This window comes from Procambarus clarkii, chromosome 2, assembly GCF_040958095.1.
Source record: "Procambarus clarkii isolate CNS0578487 chromosome 2, FALCON_Pclarkii_2.0, whole genome shotgun sequence".
Classification (NCBI taxonomy): domain Eukaryota; kingdom Metazoa; phylum Arthropoda; class Malacostraca; order Decapoda; family Cambaridae; genus Procambarus; species Procambarus clarkii.
In genome coordinates, this window is record NC_091151.1 from 43,544,318 (window position 1) to 43,567,640 (window position 23,323).

General features: G+C 42.3%; 1 protein-coding gene across 2 annotated transcripts in view; it reads left to right on the top strand.

Moving 5' to 3' along the window:
* Positions 1-23,323, top strand: part of LOC123748132 (kin of IRRE-like protein 2) — a 311,143-nt gene that overhangs the window by 117,703 nt on the left and 170,117 nt on the right. For both annotated transcript variants that reach the window (XM_069324939.1, XM_069324941.1), the window contains exons 2-3: positions 5,948-6,074; positions 20,384-20,571. In XM_069324939.1, coding sequence (XP_069181040.1) covers positions 5,948-6,074; positions 20,384-20,571 — 315 coding nt within the window. The remainder of the gene's footprint in view (positions 1-5,947; positions 6,075-20,383; positions 20,572-23,323) is intronic.

The window sequence follows — 23,323 nt, forward strand, 5'->3', positions numbered from 1 at the left end:
ATAATAATAAAAATAATAATAATAATAATAATAATAAATAAAAATTCATAGTATTAGATTGAGATTAAAGAGTCAATATCATGCTATTAAAAAAAATATAATTTTAAACACACGTAATATTGCAATATTAGTATAACATGTTGGCAATTAAATTTTTATATTTTTTTATATTTATAATCTCTATTCTTCATAATTTGCTAACAATAATGGAGCTGTGCGCCAAATATCTTTTTTTTAAGCATTTTTGTGTGTTTTACTACTCTCCTATTTGAGATTTACCCAAGGCAAACTGTAGATTTACCCAAGGCAAACTGTAGATTTACCCAAGGCAAACTGTAGATTTACCCAAGGCAAACTGTAGATTTACCCAAGGCAAACTGTAGATTTACCCAAGGCAAACTGTAGATTTACCCAAGGCAAACTGTAGATTTACCCAAGGCAAACTGTAGATTTACCCAAGGCAAACTGTAGATTTACCCAAGGCAAACTGTAGATTTACCCAAGGCAAACTGTAGATTTACCCAAGGCAAACTGTAGATTTACCCAAGGCAAACTGTAGATTTACCCAAGGCAAACTGTAGATTTACCCAAGGCAAACTGTAGATTTACCCAAGGCAAACTGTAGATTTACCCAAGGCAAACTGTCAATCCCTATGACGGTAATCTATATGAAGTTGGACGAAAGTCAACCCCCTCCTGCAGCCCGAGCTGTAAGTCAATTAAGTTACTTTTTGTACTTTACAAAGTTTGTGCAGTGTCTAACTATTCAACAGACAATCAACAGGAGGAACCTTCCATACAGTATTATAGAATTTTTTCCCCTCTGAAAATGTAAATGAATATTATTATAAATTGTGGGTTTACGTGTAGTTAGGTCTAGGTAAGGTTGGGTGAGGTGTTTTTAGTTACGTTGATTTCGGGAGCCTTTATACTACAAACTGGAAGTGAACGAAACACGTTCGGAACACCTTCCAGAGTCACGAACGTGGCCAATGAACTACAAGTCCAAATACTGACTTTTATTGATAGCATTTGATATTGATAGCATTTTTATTGATAGTATTTGACGTTGTGACCCCTGACAGCCCTTGGCTTTCATGATGGGCTGGCGAACGTACGCCTGACGAAGACGTTCAACGGTGGCATTGAACGTCTTCGTCAAACTGATGACCAAGTTACCCTGTTAGCATTAAAAGCGTCATTTAAGACGCGATGCTTTCCTGAGGTATACTGCAAGCTTATAACAGCATGATTGTGTAAACCTGAACTGAGAATAGTGTAAACCTTAACTAAAGAAGCACTGAAATGTACCGCATATAACATTTAAACTAACATGGGGAATAATTATGCCTATTATTTAAAATGTAACTTACCTGATAAAGGCTACGCTCACCTCAGTATGACTAAGCTTACAGCAGAAAGGCTAAGTAGCAAAGTTAAGCTTACCTAAAAAACTTAATGCTAATGGAGTAAGCTTAATAAAAGGAAGTTTAAAACTTAGCGGAATTTATTTTTACTTAGCTTTCGCGTACCTAAAATGTAACCAAATATTATTATATAAAAAATTATTAAAAGTTAAAATTATACAATTCACCAGACGCAGCAAAAACAAAAATTATTATAACTAAAATTATAGCATCTCTAAAACTGACCTAAAAACACCGATGAATTATTTATGAACATAAGAAGAGCTTAAGAATGAAGATAACTGCAGAAGGCCTATTGGCCCATACGAGGCAGCTCCTATTTATGTCCACCCAATCTCAATCACATATATGTCTACCCTACGCTTGAAACAATCAAGGAATCCTACTTCTATTATAAGAACTAACTGAAATTTATAACTGAAATGAAATGAGAGAAGAATATATAACTCTACCACAACTTAAAATGAATTAAATAAAAAATTACGATAAACGGTGCAAAAATTTAACAAATTCTTAAGTATAAGAATTAATGTGAAAGAAGAAATGTAATAAATTAAAAACAGAAGAGAATAATAAAAATTAGTTAACCAGAACACGAGAAACGAATGAGAGAGACGACAAAATTTTTCAACGCTGGAAAAAAATTGAAACTTTAAATTTTAAGCCCAAAATTTTAAAAACTGCAACGGGAGAAGCATGAATAATGCGACTAATTACCAATTCAGCCACAGAAAAAGTTTAATAGGATGTTGCAAAGTCACCTCACTACCCCTGACGAGTTTATTGACAATGTTAAAAAAATAAAAACAAAAAAAAAATAATTTCACTTTCAAATTACCTGTCATTTACATAGACTCTATTTAGCTTAAAAAAAATATATGCATGATAGCTCGCTCGAAAAGTGTATTCGGGTATGAGTAGAAAGTTGATTAGTGTTATCGGAATGAAATTAAAACGATTACAATCATATTCATGGAAATAATGTATAATATTATTGTTAATATAAAATTATTAATCCCAATACTACTAATTATTATAGTCATTAATTTCAGTGATTGTTAATATTTTTATTATTATTATTATTACAATTGAGAAAATCAGCAGGAGCCATGAAGAGGGTTCGAACCCGCACACTTGGTAGTCCCAACCCCAAGCTTGTACATTACTATCATTAATATTATTATTATTAATGCTGCAGAAATTAAGTCACAATATCTGAAAATTAGGCTCCTAACCCACACATCTGAAAATAAAGGAATTGACAAGGCTTCGGTCCGTCCAGGATCATTATCAAGTCGAATCACGACGACCTGATAACGGTCCAGAACGGACCGAAACGTTGTCGTTTCTCCATCTTCTAATGTGTGGTCACCTTGACTATCCGTTACTGAGATGAAAGTTTAAACGTATTTGGCTGCAACATCAATCCCATGTCTATTAAAGAATATAATTCTACTTCTACTTCTGACTAATTAACGCAGACAATCAGATTTGATTATGAGTTGCAGGCGATGAGTCACAATAACGTGGCTGAGGTATGTTGACCAGACCACACACTAGAAGGTGAAGGGACGACGACGTTTCGACTTGAGAATGGTCGACTTTCGACTTCGACGACACAATCTACTTGAGAATGGTCCAGGACGAACCAAAACGTCGTCGGCCCTTCACCTTGCTTATGAGTTGTTCCAGAGAGACAGACTGAAGACTTTTGTTCATATTTTTTTGTGGTGTCTATTTATTGTCTATTAATAAGGGGTTTGAGGACGATTTACCAAGACCACATTCCAAAACTCATATTGTAATTTGTTCTTGAAAAAAGGACCAGTTTTAATAAGTTATTATTTATAGACGTTACTTGCATGATTGCTAAATATATAAGTGCCAACTTATTTTAAGCAATAAAATGTCTTTTTATTTTTGGGTAAAAAATACACAGGTGCCTCAGTAAATGAGATACTGCATCAGCCATAAATGACTAATGTATGCCACAGAATGATAAACGGCCTAATAACGCTGAAGCATAAGAATTAAATTAGAATTAAAACCAGAGAGAAAGAAAATTATATATTGATGCATAAAACGATAAACTAAGGGGGGCCTCGTAGCCTGGTGGATAGCGCGCAGGACTCGTAATTCTGTGGCGCGGGTTCGATTCCCGCACGAGGCAGAAACAAATGGGCAAAGTTTCTTTCACCCTGAATGCCCCTGTTACCTAGCAGTAAATAGGTACCTGGGAGTTAGTCAGCTGTCACGGGCTGCTTCCTGGGGGTGGAGGCCTGGTCGAGGACCGGGCCGCGGGGACACTAAAGCCCCGAAATCATCTCAAGATAACTCAAGATAACTATGAGCATAAACTATAACAGACTTGTTTAGGCAGGTGGTTAAAAAAAAAAAAAAATATTTACCACGAAAAGTCGAGATAACCTGACCACTGTGCAGGAACAAAAGAGCGTACTACCAAAAAAAAAAGTGTATTTGGTCCAGAATAGGTATATTTAGTAGTGTGTTTTAATTATCACGCTATTCATGAGTTGAGCAGGAAGCAGAGGGGCCTCAGTGTGGCAGGATCTCGAGTGAACAGGGTCTGGGCGTCCAGAATATGTGATCGTGTCTATGTTAACACACCGAGTTCCCAATGTCATTAAGGCTTTTAGCAATCAAGGACAGGGTTAACTGGTCAAGTCCTGTGGAGGGTTGGCAGGACCCCACCCCACACAGACCCAACCTACAGGGGCCCCCCACACAGACCCGACCAACAGGGGCCCCCACACCCCACACAGAACCGACCAACAGGGCCCCACACAGAACCGACCAACAGGGCCCCACACAGACCCGACCAACAAGGGCCCCCACAATCCACACAGTCTTGCTCCCCCCTGGATGTCACAGGAGGCTTCTTGAGATGTCTCGCTGCTTGGATGGTCTCCAGTGTATTTGGGTGTAAATCACTGTGTGTGTGTGTGTGTGTGTGTGTGTGTGTGTATGTGTGTGTGTGTGTGTGTGTGTGAATGTGTATATCTAGTATACGCGAAGCAATATGACGCTACATGGTTGGTCTCTGTGTATTAAGGTGTACTCGTGTGTGAATGTATATAACTCCCCCCTTTTGTATGCAGACGGGGGGAGGGAGATATATATATAGCTCTTGAGCGCCATCCTTTAGCTCATGTTAATATATTCATATGTTTAAGTATATATGTATACCAAGTAGTGAACACGGGGGCGAAGAGGGTAGGCGGGGAGGGATGGTGAGCTTTAGTTCTGGAGACCCGGCGTTCGAGCCACTGTTATTCGTATATTAGTGCTTTCTCGATCTTCTACGACACTGTTATGTTTTCTCCTAACTGTAGAGTGCTGCTTCTTTACCTGGGACGTAGTGATTCCGAAGTGCGAGTTCAAACTGTATATTTAGGATGATCGATAGAGAAATGGCCTCGCTTTGTGCTTGGACGGCGTTCGAATCCATGATGATCCATAGGAATAGGTACGGCTCCTACATTCAGTCATTTCATCTCAGTTCTCTTGTCTTTCTCGTCACATTTACATTTAAAAATGTGAATTAATTTCGTTTAAATGACCGCATTGTTAAATCGATTCTACTTGTCAGACAGCCTTTTAATTTCCACTTTAAACTTTCCACTTTGTGCCCCTGACGTTACTCAGGATATGTGTACCAGTCTACTGTACCTGTGCCCCAGAAGTTATTCAGGGAATGTACTTCTCTAGTATTAGAGATCATCTCTACTCGCTGGTCAGTTTAATTTTCTGCAACAATGCTCTTTCTCTTCTTCATTTTATACTGCTGCGTGGATTATCTGACAAGAATGTTTCCTTGCAACTTTGCATTTGGGTAGGCCTATGCAGAGTGGCCACCTCTAGACCATTTATTGAAGCTGCCATATTATCTTTAACAGTAAATCACAGCCGCTCTTGAACTATCTCAGTACCGACAGTTTTTCATCATCAGTAAGTATTGTATTTGAAGAGGCCAGTCTTCTTTGTAACATTTTGGCGTAAACTGAAAAACAAGATGAAGCTTCAGACCGACTCTTGTGATATCCTCCTCCTTATACATCTCTACACTTTGATATCTTCCCTCTTACTATAACCCTTTGTTTCCCTCCTAGTAAGTACTCGTTCTTCCATTTTGGCACTCCTTCCGACTGTGTGAGTGTTAAGGAAGGGGAGTTCAAGTACTCTACTATTTGCCTTGTTCAATCTTTACATGCAACAATGAATTTGCAATTATATCAAAACAATTTAAATCCATCCCAGGCAAATCTGTAAATACTTTGTCTACTGACCCCACACATAAAGTCATAAAAAGGGTAATTCAAAGCAATATTACATAGTCATTAAAAACAAATAGGATAGAAACGTTTTTAGATCCGAGCCATATATATTATACCATAATAACAATTATATAAAAAATATTAGATTAAATAATCGAATTTTGTTTCACTTCCTTTGCTGTTTTTTATTCTACATTCGTAAAAAAAATGCGTTGTTTATTTCAGTGTGGTCTGTGACGGGGGTGGCGGGCCGCTCCAGTGACCTGCCCTGCTACCTCAACCCCCGCACCCCAGGGGACAGACCCAAGCTCATCCTCTGGTACAAGAGAGGCGGCCGGACGCCAGTCTTCAGGTGAGTACTCCCCGCCAACGTCGGCATGGTTCCGTCCTGCGGTAACTCTCGCGTTCCTTTGATGGATGTGAGCCTTCAGGTGGCTGCCTCCTAGTTCAAAGGACCTCCCCCTCCTAGTCTTAAGGTGACCACGACTTGCCTCTCTCAGACCCGTGTCTCAGGGTGACTATGACTCCGTTTCTCATTCCACTGTTTCAAGGTGTCTGCCATTTACTTCTTTCATACTATTATAATAATTAAGGTGGGTGCCCTTTATATATACCCTCACAAACACGGTACTCCTGTTTCTAGGTGACTATACCTCTTAACTCACACCAGTCCTCAGGTGAGTATCCTCTCCCATCTAGTTATCCCGTATCTGAGGAATACCATCTTACTGCCATGAATCAAACTCTTCCAGGTGAGTATTCACTCAAATGTCCGAACTCTGGTACTCTTCCTTCTCACCTATGTCTCAAGATAAGCCCTCTTCCATCCCCCCCCCCCTCCTTTCCCTTATGATCCTGTATTTAAGTGAGCGCCATCTCCTATTCCACACTTTAGGATTTAATGGGGTATCCCCCTTCATCCCGTCCTCTAAACAAAGGCCTAAAGTCCATTCCATGCACCCGCCAAACCCTCCGTTTATAAAGGAAAACGCTTTACACACGACTCATAACTGATGAAGTTCGAACACTTCCCGAACAGGTGCTTCACTGACGACTTTTGTTCAAATCACAACGCTGTAAATGCTTCACCCACGTACTACAAATTCAAATAATCGCCAACAGAACCTAAACACCTAACCTAACCTAACCTAACCTAACCTAACCTAACCTAACCTAACCTAACCTTTGCCTTACAAGCACAATATGCTAATATCTTATAACATTAAATTTATATTTGAGAAAATTCATGTTTTGAATGAACAGCATGTTAAAATTGATGAATGCGTCTGTGGGGTCGACCGCTGGATGTAATGGACTTGAGTCGAGGACGGGTTGGAGAACGAACCCAACTGCACTACCGAGACCCTAAAGCCTTAAAACTATACTCGCTAAAAACACGTTTTTTTCGGATTTTCTAATTTTCGAACAGCGATTCTGAACTTATGACCCATTTACATTCACTGCTATTATACATTACTACTGGTTTAAAACAAACAGTTCAAGTTCGGTTATTCGATTTACGCTCCAATTACGCGCTCACAAATAGGATAATTTGCTTGTGGCTGTTAGTCAAGAGTATCATGGACAGGATCAGACCCTCACATCACTACACTCCACCATATTACGATGTCCTACACCTTGATACACTTCGCCCCATTGCACCATACTGCTCTATAGAACACTATACCATACCTCGCACCACTACACCGTACTATGATTCTCATCGATTCATAATACTTTGCTTTACTACACTATACTACAATTCAATAGACACCAATACACTATACTACAATAGACACCAATACACTATACTACAATACAATAGACACCAATACACTCTACTACAACATTATAGATACCAATACACTATAGTACAATACACATCATAGAATTTTACTTCTATACGCAGCTCTACACACTAAACAATATTTCTACAAGCTCTATAACCGTCCCATACAACACTATAGCCGTCCCATACAACACTATAGCCGTCCCATACAACACTATAACAATCCCATACAACACAATAACCGTCCCATACAACACTATAACCGTCCCATACTACACTATAGCCGTCCCATACAACACTATAGCCGTCCCATACAACACTATAACCGTCCCATACAACACTATAACAATCCCATACTACACTATAGCCGTCCCATACAACACTATAACCGTCCCATACAACACTATAACCGTCCCATACAACACTATAACCGTCCCATACAACACTATAACCGTCCCATACAACACTATAACCGTCCCATACAACACTATAACCGCTTCATACAACACTATAACCGCCTCATACAACACTATAACCGTCCCATACAACACTATAACCGTCCCATACAACACTATAACCGTCCCATACAACACTATAACCGTCCCATACAACACTATAACCGTCCCATACAACACTATAACCGCTTCATGCAACACTATAACCGCCTCATACAACACTATAACCGCCTCATACAACACTATAACCGTCCCATACAACACTATAGTCGTCTTAAACTACACTATAGCTGTCCTACACTACACTATAGCCGTCCTACACTACACTATAGCCGTCCTACACTACACTATAGCCGTCCTACACTACACTATAGCCGTCCTACACTACACTATAGCCGTCCTACACTACACTACCCAGTCCTGTATTCCGTTACTTAACAATGCCACACTATACATTGCACCAAACTACGATACACTACAGATCACAAGTGCATATTCACCACCACAGAATACACCACACTTTGCTACAGTATTCTACATTGCGCCAGACTGCATTACACAATACCTCACTAAACACCTACACGCTGAAATACACCACACACCCGCACGCTGTAATGCACCACACACCCGCACGCTGTAATACACCACACACCCGCACGCTGTAATACATTACACACCCGCACGCTGTAATACACCACACACCCACACGCTGTAATACCCCACACACCCACACGCTGTAATACACCATACAACTACACGCTGTAATACACCACACACCCACATGCTCTAATACACCACACACCCACACGCTCTAATACACCACACACCCACACGCTCTAATACACCACACACCCACACGCTCTAATACACCACACACCCACACGCTCTAATACACCACACACCCACACGCTCTAATACACCACACACCCACACGCTCTAATACACCACACACCCACACGCTCTAATACACCACACACCCACACGCTCTAATACACCACACACCCACACGCTCTAATACACCACACACCCACACGCTCTAATACACCACACACCCACACGCTCTAATACACCACACACCCACACGCTCTAATACACCACAACCCACACGCTCTAATACACCACACACCCACACGCTCTAATACACCACACACCCACACGCTCTAATACACCACACACCCACACGCTGTAATACACCACACACCCACACGCTGTAATACACCACACACCCACACGCTCTAATACACCACACACCCACACGCTCTAATACACCACACACCCACACGCTCTAATACACCACACACCCACACGCTGTAATACACCACACACCCACACGCTCTAATACACCACACACCCACACGCTCTAATACACCACACACCCACACGCTCTAATACACCACACACCCACACGCTCTAATATACCACACACCCACACGCTCTAATATACCACACACCCACACGCTCTAATACACCACACACCCACACGCTCTAATACACCACCCACCCACACGCTCTAATACACCACACACCCACACGCTCTAATACACCACACACCCACACGCTGTAATACACCACACACCTACATCATGATACATCATAAAATATTTCTATTCACCACACCATATTATCAGATTTCCCTACACTACACTATAGTGCACTATAGTACAATTCAGTTGTTGCAACACTATGCCTGCACTAGGTCACGCTAAGCTATGGTACAGTACACTCAACTACGCTACACTTTGCACATTTAGTTGCACTAGGACAGCGTACCATGTAGCAACACGGTACGATACACTATACTACACCGTACACACGCAACAACTACACCTCAAGCTTCCCACAGTGGGTGTAACACACTGTTTCACTCATCACACTATGCCTGATTAGGTTAGATTATTCCACACTAAGCGCCGGTTTCACTACACTGCACTATACTGTGCTTTGCCCTATTATTTTGCACCGTACTGCAGTGCATTGTCTTGCACTGTACTACGTTGTACGATAATTTTCAACAATTCACGATATACTGCCCAATCACTTTGTTTCACTAATCCACAATATCATAAATTACACCATAATATGGTATGCTACAGAATACTTCCCATACAATAGTTCACTATACCCTATTTTGGTACACTGTACTATTGTGCAAATTTATGCTACACTATGCAACACGGCGCTGCACCGAATCATACTATGTTTCATTGTAAAACTATGTTACTACACTCCACCATACACTATTCTACACCACTATACATCATTACAGCGCACTGTACCGAAATAGATGATGCTAAAATATATCACACACAACACCACTACATTGTTGTTCATCACACTACACTGTATTCACCTTACAATGCTACAGTACGCCATACACCACACTATGTATACACAGCTCCACGATACACCACATCACTCTGATGTGCACCATACCTCACTGTAAGCATCCCACTATGCTCCAAGACCCTCCTCTCCTAAACCCACCGCATTCCATTGCATTTCTCTACATTTCACTATACAACAAAATTATACTCCACACTACACTAAACTTCACCACACTACACTAAACTTCACCACACTACACAAAGGTGCACTAAGCAGCATTTACACAAAGGTACACTAAGTAGCATTTACACAAAGGTACACTTAGTAGCATTTACACAAAGGTGCACTAAGCAGCATTTACACAAAGGTACACTAAGCAGCATTTACACAAAGGTACACTAAGCAGCATTTACACAAAGGTACACTAAGCAGCATTTACACAAAGGTACACTAAGCAGCATTTACACAAAGGTACAGTAAGCAGCATTTACACTAAGCTACATCACATTGATACAATGAAACATATTACAAAACTGAAACTTACACTGAATCTCAGTGCACAAAAGTACATAGCACTTTAAACCAACTGTACTTCTTAAGTGCGGATATAGTCCCACATGGATGAGATGGAACACCTGATATATGTTCTGGAATTTTACGTCAAAATAAGTATTCTGTCTTCATTTCACGTTAGAGTCAAGCTCGAAATACTTGAACAAAAAGTTGCTAAAAAAAATTGGAGCATTAAGAAGCTTCTTCATAACTCAAAACTCATTGAGTTGTTCTCCTCCACAGAAATCTTTCGTAAAAGGCTAAATTGCCAGCTGTTTAAAGGCTGAGCATGGCATCCAAGATTGTATATTACCAGAGATCTGGATCCTCCTTAATGACCATAAGTAGTCTTGGAAGCCGCCAGGCACAGTCTGTTAGGGGGAGAGTTCACCTTTAACCACCTGAGAAGAATGTCTTCATTTTCCCTCTTCTCAAGCGGTATAGTCTAGCGTTCATAGATTAATAACATTGTGTCAATTAACCTTACAGTGAGAGTACGTGGAGTTTGAAAGGTATGCGGTACTATATCACAGTGAATGGCCGTGTTATTGTGAAGATGATGAAGAATTTCGGGGGATAGTTCAAGTTTATATGCCTTCTTCCTTGTGATAACCTTGTTTTCTAACTCTTATGTTTCTAAATATTCACACACACACACACACACACACACACACACACACACACACACACACACACACACACACACACACACACACACACACACACACTGGCGATATACTAAAGAAATTGTTCACGACTTTTGTTAAGCCAAAGCTAGAATATGCAGCGGTTGTGTGGTGCCCATATCTTAAGAAGCACATGAACAAACTGGAAAAGGTGCAAAGACATGCTACTAAGTGGCTCCCAGAACTGAAGGGCAAGAGCTACGAGGAGAGGTTAGAGGCATTAAATATGCCAAAACTAGAAGACAGAAGAAAAAGAGGTGATATGATCACTATATACAAAATAGTAACAGGAATTGATGAAATCAATAGGGAAGATTTCCTGATACCTGGAACTTTAAGAACAAGGGGTCATAGATTTAAACTAGCTAAACACAGATGCCGAAGAAATATAAGAAAAGTCACTTTCGCAAACAGAGTGGTAGACGGTTGGAACAAGTTAGGTGGGAAGGTGGTGGAGGCCAAGACCGTCAGTAGTTTCAAAGCGCTATATGATAGAGTGCTGAGAAGACGGGACACCACGAGCGTAGCTCTCATCCTGTAACTACACTTAGGTAATTACACTTAGGTAATTACACACACACACACACACACACGGAACCAAAGAGCCAAAGCTCAACCCACGCAAGCACAAATAGGTGAGTACACAAACGTTCACGCTCGCACTCTCTTATACACACACTCTCAAATACTTTCACGTGTGCAGTCTCGCAAATACACACTCAAACATGTACTATAAACAGTAAATAAACATCTTGATAAACTGGAATAATGAAAGCTGCAGGCCAAGACAAGAAATCACCATAATTACTTAAGAAATAGTGTCTCCGTATACACCCTTTGCTCTACTTCTCGGGTCTTCACAAGAAAAAAAAAATACCCCAGGGGCCAGATTCACGCAGCAGTTACGCAAGTACTTAAGAACGTGTACATCTTTCCTCAAACTTTGACGGCTTTGGTTACATATATTAAACAGTTCACAAACATGAAAACTTGCCAATCAACTGTTGTTATTGTTATAAACAGCCTCCTGGTGCTTCGGAGCTCATTAACTGTTTAATAATTGTAAGCAAAGCCGCCAAAGATTGAGAAAAGATCACCGCTTCTGTCATATTTGTAACAATCTCTAAACATGTTGGTATGGTGACCAACACACCAGAAGAGGCGACGACGACGTTTCGGTCCGTCCTGGACCAATATCAAGTCGATTGTGAATGGTCCAGGACGGTCCAGGTCCGTCCAGGACGGTCCAGGTCCGTCCAGGACGGTCCAGGTCCGTCCAGGACGGTCCAGGTCCGTCCAGGACGGTCCAGGTCCGTCCAGGACGGTCCAGGTCCGTCCAGGACGGTCCAGGTCCGTCCAGGACGGTCCAGGTCGGTCCAGGACGGTCCAGGTCCGTCCAGGACGGTCCAGGTCCGTCCAGGACGGTCCAGGTCCGTCCAGGACGGTCCAGGTCCATCCAGGACGGTCCAGAAATGTCGTCGTCTCCTCATCTTCTAGTGTGTGGTTTGGTCATCACATCTCTAACCACGTTATTGTGACTCATCGTTTGCTGTTGGTATGACCTTCGGGGTCACGAAAGGTCATAACAGGCCTCATCAAAAACCAAGTAACGGAGCCGGTGTGCAGTAGGCGTTAACGAGTTTGGGGACTGAATGGTCACTTTTTCGTACAGGAATAACGAGATCAGACTTCCAAAAAGAGCCGAGGAAAGTTGCCGAGGAATAGGCGATACGAAACCTTTAATGCCAATATCAATTCAACGTTTTTTTATAATATTTTTTGGGTAAACGCAAAATAATTAATAATTAAAAATTTTAAAGATATTCTTTAATCTTTGATAAAACATGAAGAGACAGTAAATGAATGCTGCACAAGTAAACTTTTGTAATGTAGCAGAAACTGACAATATCACATTTACCATGTTCTATCATTACTTACTAGACACTACATTCTGCACAAGACTTTAAAATCTAGATAACGCTCTGTAGACGATGGGTCACAATAACGTAGCTGAAGATATGATGAGCAGACGACGACGTTTCGGTCCGTTCTGGACCGTGGACGGATGGTTCAGGTCCGTTCTGAGCCGTGGACGGATGGTTCAGGTCCGTTCTGAACCGTGGACGGATGGTTCAGGTCCGTTCTGAACCGTGGACGGATGGTTCAGGTCCAGGACGGACCTGGATCGTCCTTGACCATTCAAAATCGACTTGATAATGGTCCAGGACGGACGGAAACGTCGTCGTCTCATCTTCTGGTGTGTGGTTTGGTCCCCATTAGATAACGCTTTTCACTTTCGAGATCTGCTTAAATTCTGAAAATGAACAAATTTTCAGGACAAATGTCACCGGCACACACAACATTTGTGCCTTACAGTTTCTTAATTTTACATTGTTCCATACTAGACATGTGTGTTGGAGACGTGACATGTGTGTTGGAGACGTGACATGTGTGTTGGAGACGTGACATGTGTGTTGGAGACGTGACATATGTGTTGGAGACGTGACATGTGTGTTGGAGACGTGACATATGTGTTGGAGACGTGACATATGTGTTGGAGACGTGACATGTGTGTTGGAGACGTGACATGTGTGTTGGAGACGTGACATGTGTGTTGGAGACGTGACATGTGTGTTGGAGACGTGACATGTGTGTTGGAGACGTGACATGTGTGTTGGAGACGTGACATGTGTGTTGGAGACGTGACATATGTGTTCGAGACGTGACATATGTGTTGGAGACGTGACATATGTGTTGGAGACGTGACATGTGTGTTGGAGACGTCCCCTAAGGCGGTAATGACTGATCAGCTGTGGGAAGCCATCGTCACATAACACTGTGTTTCATTGGGAAATTTTTCAGCATGAACGGATAAAGGCTCGCGCTCTCTCTCTCTCTGAGAGAGAGAGAGAGAGAGAGAGAGAGAGAGAGAGAGAGAGAGAGAGAGAGAGAGAGAGAGAGAGAGAGAGAGAGAGAGAGAGAGAGAGAGAGAGAGAATTTACGATGTTAATGAAAGTGTTACGATGTTATTTTAATAATGGTAATGTCGAACGAAAATTCACATGGAAAATAAGTCACTAATTTGGCTGAAAACCAAAAAAATTCATCCCGCACACGAAATGACAAGGACGCCATTTTGCCTCATTCTCAAACCTATATGAGTATCAACGACCTATGTCCTCTCGAATAATGCATCGTATTTTGACGTTAAAATCCCCCAACGTCAAAATATAGTATACTACAAATCATACAGGATCGCGAAATTGACAGGGGGGGGGGGGGGGGGCTGCTACGTTGTCTGTTCATGGGTTGAGTGGTCTGGTTAGGTTCGGGTAATCTAGTGCCTCAATTTTTTGTGACAACTCGAGTTGACGGGTTGCTCAATGACTATCAACTGTTGAAAGTATCAGTAACCAGCAACTACTGACAGTATCAGTGGCCAGCAACTACTGACAGTATCAGTGACCAGCAACTACTGACAGTATCAGTGGCCAGCAACTACTGACAGTATCAGTGACCAGCAACTACTGACAGTATCAGTGGCCAGCAACTACTGACAATATCAGTGACCAGCAACTACTGACAATATCAGTGGCCAGCAACTACGGTGAACATCAGTGGAAAGACGCTGATCACTGCCATGTCCACGAAGAAACAACTACTGAACAGCAACTTTGTCAGCAACAACAACAACATTACAAATACTTGCGTCAAAGTTACAGGCAACGCTTTCTAGGAATTAAATTCAGGCTCCCCCAAAAATATTGGAAAATGTTCTTCCCTTCATAAAATGCGTCTCAAAGCAAATAGTCCGAGAAATGCTGCAAAAGGGTTAAGTATTGGGCCGTATTAACCAGGAAATGGAAAATCGCTTCTAAGTCAGACCAGAAATGAGAGAGGGAAGCCGCTCCCTGGCATAAGTAGGTCCTTTACATGCCACGCACAGTCAAGTGGTCCGATACGGAACGTCTGGGCATTTTGGGCTATTTTCAGCCCAAATGAGATACGTTTCTGTCTCTTTTTAGTGGGAAAACTATGTTTGAGGATAAGACAGGAAAGTGCCGCTCTGTATAAAACGTAGTCCACACCCAATATTAAGGGGTGGAGCAGAATGAGCCCACTTTGCCATCCTGGGTAATTTAAGATACATGAAGCAGCGAGAGAATGCCTTAGTCAATAGAATCTTATAGTCTCTAATATATTCTACTGAAGCCAGTATAAGAATTTTACATATAACATCCCCCCAAGCATTCAGGCATAGGTAAATTAGCTAATCAACCGTACCCCATCTTCAGATACACAATGAAATCAAACTCACGTGGTCTAGGACAACGAGAAGCCTGCAGACTGCTGGTGGATTCAAGTGAGTCTCAGGCTGGATACCAGTGGTCTCTCTCTCTCTCCGAGACCTGCTCTTATTGTGGGAGTTTGCAGCCTGATCGGTTGAACTCTTAGTCTTCCTCTGCTGTGGTCGCGGGTTCGAGGCTCGGATAGTGTATAGATGTATATAAGTGTATATATAGATGTATATAAGCGTATATATGTATACAAGTTTATATATATATATGAATATAAATATATTTATATGTATGTAAGTGTATATATATCGAATATTATATTGGTTTACGCGAAGAGCTGAAATAAATGTTTTATCAACTTTTCTCGACCTATTAGTGAATCGTTATCCATAAATATCTGACCTGTTCATTATTATGTACGATTAAGTAAAACAAAAATGAAATAGTTGGTTTAATGAGTACTTTATGATAGTAGCGACTTTCGAGCTGCGTTCGTGAGGCTGTAAATTTCCAGTTACTTAAAATTTCATGCAGCTCTTGCTCCTTACATTTTTATGGTCTTCCTAGGTGTCATAAACCAGTCTCAGTCTCCCTCTCTCTCGCTCTCTCACACACTCACTCTCTCTCTCTCACACACACTCTCCCTCTCACACACACTCTCCCTCTCACACACTCTCCCTCTCACACACTCTCTCTCGCTCTCCCTCTCTCTCTCTCTCTCTCTCTCTCTCTCTCTCTCTCTCCCTCTCTAATACCTATATGTTTCTTACACTATTTTTTTTTATTTCCTCCTAATTTGACCTTCAAATTCGAACTGATTCATATTAGTGAACTAGATGATTCATGGTGTCTCTCTCATTGGTGGGAAGCACTGATGGCACCTCCAGAAACTACCTAAGGCATTGACTGTGTGGCTAGAATACAACACCCAAACAACTGTCGAGCGGTTTCTTAGTCTTTTATATTTAGCTTGATAGAAGCGAGCTCGTCCAGGCTACGTGTCTGCAACCCGGCCTCAGGCCAGGCTCGTTAAAGCGGCGGCCGTCCCCCCCCCCCCCCCCCCGCACCAAAGACACATTGATCAGTCTTAACGTACTATTAAAAATAGGTTTGTTCTCATTTAAATTAATATTATTTCTCATTAAAGATTTATGTATAGTTAGGCGTAGGTTGGGTTAGGTGTTTAGGTTCCGTTGGCGATTATTTGTATTTGAAGGATGAAGCATTTCAACCCGTCCTCGACTCAAGTCCATTACATCCAGCGGTCGACCCCCACAGACGCATTTATAAATTTTTACATGCTGTTCATTCTAAACGGGAATTTTCTCAAATATAAATAAATATTATAATATGCTATCATATTGTGCATAAATAGGCATAGGTTAGGTTAGGTGTTTAGGTTCTGTTGGCGATTATTTGTATTTGTAGTACGTGGGTGAACCATTTACAGCGTTGTGGTTCGAACAAAACTCGTCAATTAAACACTTGTTCCGGAAGTGTTCGAAAGAAATCAGTTGTGAGTCGTGTGTAAACCATTTTTCATTAATAAACAGAGGGTTTGACGGGTGCATGGAATCCCTTTTGGGTCTTTGTTTGGACGACGGGCTGGCATTTATAGCGTTGGGGATTCGAACAGAGGTCGTCAACGAAGCACTGTTCGAAAAATGATCGAACCGTTTTTTTTTTTATCCATAAACAGGGGATTTGGCGGCTGGATTAAGGACCATTCGGCCTTTGTTATGACGATTGGCGGTTCGTGGGAAATTTTTTCCAATCCCCTAGTGGCCTCGCCTGGCCTATGGTTCCGAACCTAAATATTCTCTCCTGGGATGTGCGTACGATTTCCAATTCCCACATCTTTACCCTGAGTTCACACGAATATTTAGTATAATGAATGAGTCATCTGCACGCACACAGGCGGGATTCACACGCACACACACGGTACTCACGCGCACACACACGGTACTCACGCGCGCACACACGGTACTCACGCGCACACACACGGTACTCACGCGCACACACACGGTACTCACGCGCACACACACGGTACTCACGCGCACACACACGGTACTCACGCGCACACACACGGTACTCACGCGCGCACACACGGTACTCAGGCGCGCACACACGGTACTCAGGCGCGCACACACGGTACTCAGGCGCACACACACGGTACTCAGGCGCACACACACGGTACTCACGCGCACACACAGACGGCAACTCACACGCACACAGACCCCCCCCCCCCACCCCCCTCTCGCTCCCCAAGATATCACATAACAGAGGAGAGGTAAGTCTCTCATCACCCCCCCCCCTCCCACCTCAGTAGGTAGACAAATACCTCACCCCTGTGTCTATAACCCCCCCCCTTCCCTCCCCCCTCCATGGTATTCAATATGCAACCCATTCTCCTGTTTAGATAGTAGTTTTTCCAACTACGTGCAACATAGTACAAAGATTGACTTACTAAGCACGTAGATGGAAGAACATTCTACTATTCATTTTATAAAGTCGGACAAAAGCTTAAACAAATATTCCTAGGACTAGTATAGTACACATATGTACTATATAAGGCCTCAGATTTCGTGTATTAGGCCTAGGCAGGTTAGGTAAGTTTAGTTTATCTTTGCAACAGCAGAAAATAATTTTCCAGTTTGTCCAACTCAGCAGTGCTGATTACTACCTTTCTAATTTCGTTGTACTTATATATATATATATATATATATATATATATATATATATATATATATATATATATATATATATATATATATATATATATATATATATATGTTGTACTTAGTAGCCAGAACGTCATACTCGGCCTGCTATGCAAGGCCCGATTTGCCTAATAAGCCAAGTTTTCCTGAATTAATATATTTTCTCTAATGTTTTTCTTATGAAATGATAAAGCTACCCATTTCATTATGTATGAGGTCAATTTTTTTTCATTGGACTTAAAATTAACGTAGATATATGACCGAACCTAACCAACCTAACCTAACCTAACCTATCTTTATAGGTTAGGTTAGGTAGCCGAAAAGGTAGGTTAGGTAGTCGAAAAACAATTAATTCATGAAAATTTGGCTTATTAGGCAAATCGGGCCTTGCATAGTAGGCTGAGAAGTGCGTTCTGGCTACTAGGTACGACATATATATATACACACACACACACTATACACTATGGTCCTCGACGTCACTATAAGTACTACCAAACCAGGAGGATGGGCTGGTATGTGAGAGCCTCCAGCTGTTTACTCTCCCAGCTGCTAATTCTATTAGAATGGGGCCTCTCCTGGGCCCACCTATTTGTTAATTATATATCTGATCATTAGTTCAGTGCACGAACTACTCTATAGTGACGGTTTTGGGATTATGGGGTTGATGGGGTAATTTTCATTTTCCTGTCGTTCGTTTTCTCTTCGATTTCCTTCTTTATTTCCTCTCTTTTTTTTCCTTTCATATCTTTTTGTTTTCGATTTATTTGTTTATTCCCTTTCGATATCCTTTGGTTTTACTTTAGTTCCCTCGACGTTTTCTTTTCGTTTTTTGTTTTTCGTTTTTTGTTTTTCGTTTTTTCTCCTTTAGTGTTTTCCTTTTGTTTTCCTTTTGCTCGCTTTTCGTATTATTTATTTCGGTTTCCCTATGTTTATTTCCGGTTTCCTCTCGTTTTCATTTTCGAGTACATTTGACATCAGCAGTTGCACGGTCATTTTGTACTAATCCTGGTCCCTTGAATTACGCACTGTCCCCCTGGCACTCTGTCCCCCTGGCACTCTGTCCCCCTGGCACTCTGTCCCCCTGGCACTCTGTCCCCCTGGCACTCTGTCCCCCTGGCACTCTGTCCCCCTGGCACTCTGTCCCCCTGGCACTCTGTCCCCCTGGCACTCTGTCCCCTGGCACTCTGTCCCCTGGCACTCTGTCCCCTGGCACTCTGTCCCCTGGCACTCTCAATTATTCCTAAAGATATCGGGTTCAATGTTATAGCAGGTTCAATTCTTAAAAGATAGCAAATTTCAATGAATATTCATTAAAAAAATATAGGCTCACGCGCTCTCAATAGAGGTAAACATATTTGCTAATATATTTAAAGACTGTGACTGTGGTCACAGTCTTGGTGTTCTTATCTTGGCAACTTATGGTCTCCTCCTCACCAGCCTGGCTCTCTTGCCCTGCCACACCTCTCTGATTTACATACGTCTTCTCGTATCTGTTCCCAGCATCGTTCCCTGACTTTTGTTTGGTCAATGTGTGTTCCTCTTGCTCCTCCTGATCGCAGAATTTCCCAAGTGTTTCTCCCTCTAAGGCGCTTCACGCGTTCCTTCTCTTCTCCCTGGCCATGGAGCCTCCCACGTCATCATCTTCCCCTGACCAATAAGCTACTTATCTTCCTGACCAAGAAGCTATACACGTGTTCCTTTCCCTGACCACGGAACGTTCCACTTGTCGATCCCTCAATTATATCGCTGCGACATCCACATCTCTCGTCTTTCCACTTGCCTCTGAGAGTTTCCCATCCTCTTGACCGACACATTGTCGTCTCCCTCCTCCCGCAGCTACGACGGGCGGGCGCCCCAGCTCCAGTCCAACTTCCAGCAGGCAGGAGAAGCCCTCACAGTGAGCAGAGACGCCGCCACTCTCACCATCAGGAGCGTGGGGGTGGAGGCAGCGGGACTCTACGAGTGTCGCGTTGATTTCTTCAAGTCGCCAACCCACACCAGCCTCGTCAACCTGACCATCATCGGTGAGTTTGGAACAACGTTTTGACTTGAAAACAAGTCATAGATTTCTTATTTTCAAGGTCCAAGTGTGTGTGTGTGATTTCACAAGCATTATTTCAAGCAGGGTAAGTATACAAGTTTATTTATTTGATAATTGACTTTACATTTTGGAAGTGATGGTTATAATGTGCTAATTTTATTACCAAATGTGAACCTGGGGGGATGCTGTTCCGTGGAGTTTATTTTAAAGGGGGATTTAATTATCAAGAGAAAGCTGTAATTAAGCCGGAATGATTATATAGTACTGGGAGGGAATATGAGAACAGAGTTGGAATATGAGGTCAGAAGCTGGGATATGAGGACTAGGAACTGGGATATGAGGACAAGGAACTGGGATATGAGGACAAGGAGCTGGGATATGTGGACAAGAAGCTGGGATATGAGGACAAGGAACTGGGATATGTGGACAAGGAGCTGGGATATGTGGACAAGGAGCTGGGATATGTGGACAAGGAGCTGGGATATGTGGACAAGGAACTGGGATATGAGGACAAGGAACTGGGATATGAGGACAAGGAGCTGGGACATGTGGTCAAGAAGCTGGGATATGGGGACAAGAAGCGGGGATATGAGGACAAGAAGCTGGGATATAAGCACGAAGTGAAGGAAGCGCCCAACCACTTCGACCTTCGGGGATCGAACGCAGACTATGCAGCAAAATGGGCTAGGTGGATTGTTTTTGGCTAAGTTAGGATAGGTGTGTTACCATTGGGTTATTTAGATTAGGTTGGCCTCGGTTAGGTGAAGTTAGATGAGGGTGACTTGGTGCTGGTTAGATTGGCTTAGACTACGTGAACTACTCCTGGTTATGAATGGGTTAACTGGATTACCTTTGTTTCTGTTAGCTTAGGATAGGTTACGTGGGTAACTCTTGGTGGGATTTGGCTAGGTGACATGAATTATTGTTAGTTAAATTGGTTGCTTTTGGTTGGGTTCAGTGGGTGGCTACTGGGTCGTCGCTTTTTATACGATAGAAGCACTTGTAGCAGGTTTAAGACCCACATAAACTTTTCTGTAAGATCTCCTTCTGTATGATTTTCATATCGAAAACAACCGGGAAATGTTCCTGAGGAGCGTTCTTAATATAAATGTAATAAAATGTAATATCAAAAGTCTGCGTAAGTCATGTTAAACTTTCCGGAGGAACAGATAACTCGGGCTGGAACAGCCATACTGTTTTGATTTCTACCACAGAGAAGTGTGGTTCAAAATTATATTTCAATTTCAAACTCATAAAATTGATTCATAAATGATTGTGCATTTATAATTGTCTACATAAAATTTAAATAAATGACTCAACTTGAATTATAACGATTGTATAACACGTAATTATAATAATTTAAGATTTTGATTTTTAGATTTTAGATTTACTATGTCAGTGATTGGTCAAAATGCTCACAGTTATGGTTGGAGAGAACAGGGGAGTCTAGTCTCTTTCCCTAAAACGCTTTTGAAGTGCCGTAATGAAAATTTGAAGCGATGCTGGAGGAAAGAAAGAGAGAGAGAGAGAGAGAGAGAGAGAGAGAGAGAGAGAGAGAGAGAGAGAGAGAGAGAGAGAGAGAGAGAGAGAGAGAGAGAGAGAGAGACAAAATATCTGGTACCTGTGCTATATTGCTCCTGAGATTTTTTGTCCCATTTTATTGTTTGATAACATAGCGGGCTCTCCTGCCCTCTGTGGACTCATGCAAAAATCCCTCTTTTCAACGCTGTTTGCTGGGGCATAAAAGTGTAATGCTTTGTGTGGGTGTGGTGTGGCTTGTGTGTGGAAGTGTTTGTGGGTGTGGTGTGGCTTGTGTGTGGAAGTGTTTGTGGGTGTGGTGTGGTGTGGCTTGTGTGTGTGGAGGTGTTTGTGGGTGTGGTGTGGTGTGGCTTGTGTGTGTGGAAGTGTTTGTGGGTGTGGTGTGGCTTGTGTGTGGAAGTGTTTGTGGGTGTGGTGTGGCTTGTGTGTGGAAGTGTTTGTGGATGCTTTACCGATGCGTTTGTATAGCTGCGCGTCGACAGAGTCAGAGATTGTTGAGTCCAAGTACACGATGTAGTGAACGACTTCCAGTTTGTAATCGGAGATGCCGATATCAGGTGGGGAGTCCACTCCTTGTCTCATGACCTGTGTTTTCTTCAAGCTGATGGCGAGTCCAAAAGCCTGACAGGCCTCGCTGCAGTGGATCATGAGCCGTTGGAGGTCTTCAGCTAAGTGGGCGGTGACTGCCGCATCGTCAGAAAAAAGGAAGTCGTGTAGATACCTCAGCTGAACCTTTGTTCTAGCTCTTAGCCTGGCGAGGTTGAAGAGCTTTCCGTCCGACCGGGTCCGGAGGTAGATGCCTTCTGTGGCAGATCCGAAGGTGTTCTGCAGCATAACTGTGAAGAAAATCCTGAATAGGGTTGGAACCAGGACGCAGCCCTGCATTGCTCTGCTTCAAATGTCGAAGGCATCTGATGTTAAGCCGTCAAAGACCACGTTGCCCTCCATGTTCTCATGGAAGGATTTGGTGACGTCTGACGAAGTCGAAGGGCTTCGTCAGATCTATGAAGGATACGAAGAGTGGCTGCTTTTGTTCCCTTCATTTCTCCCGCAGTTGTCTGAGGAAAAAGACCATGTCGATGGTGGACCTGTTTGCTCGGAATCCGCACTGCGATTCTAGGTAAACTTTCTCCGCAAGTACTTGGAGCCTCTTCATTGTGACTCGAGCAAACAGCTTTCCGACAATGCTGAGGAGG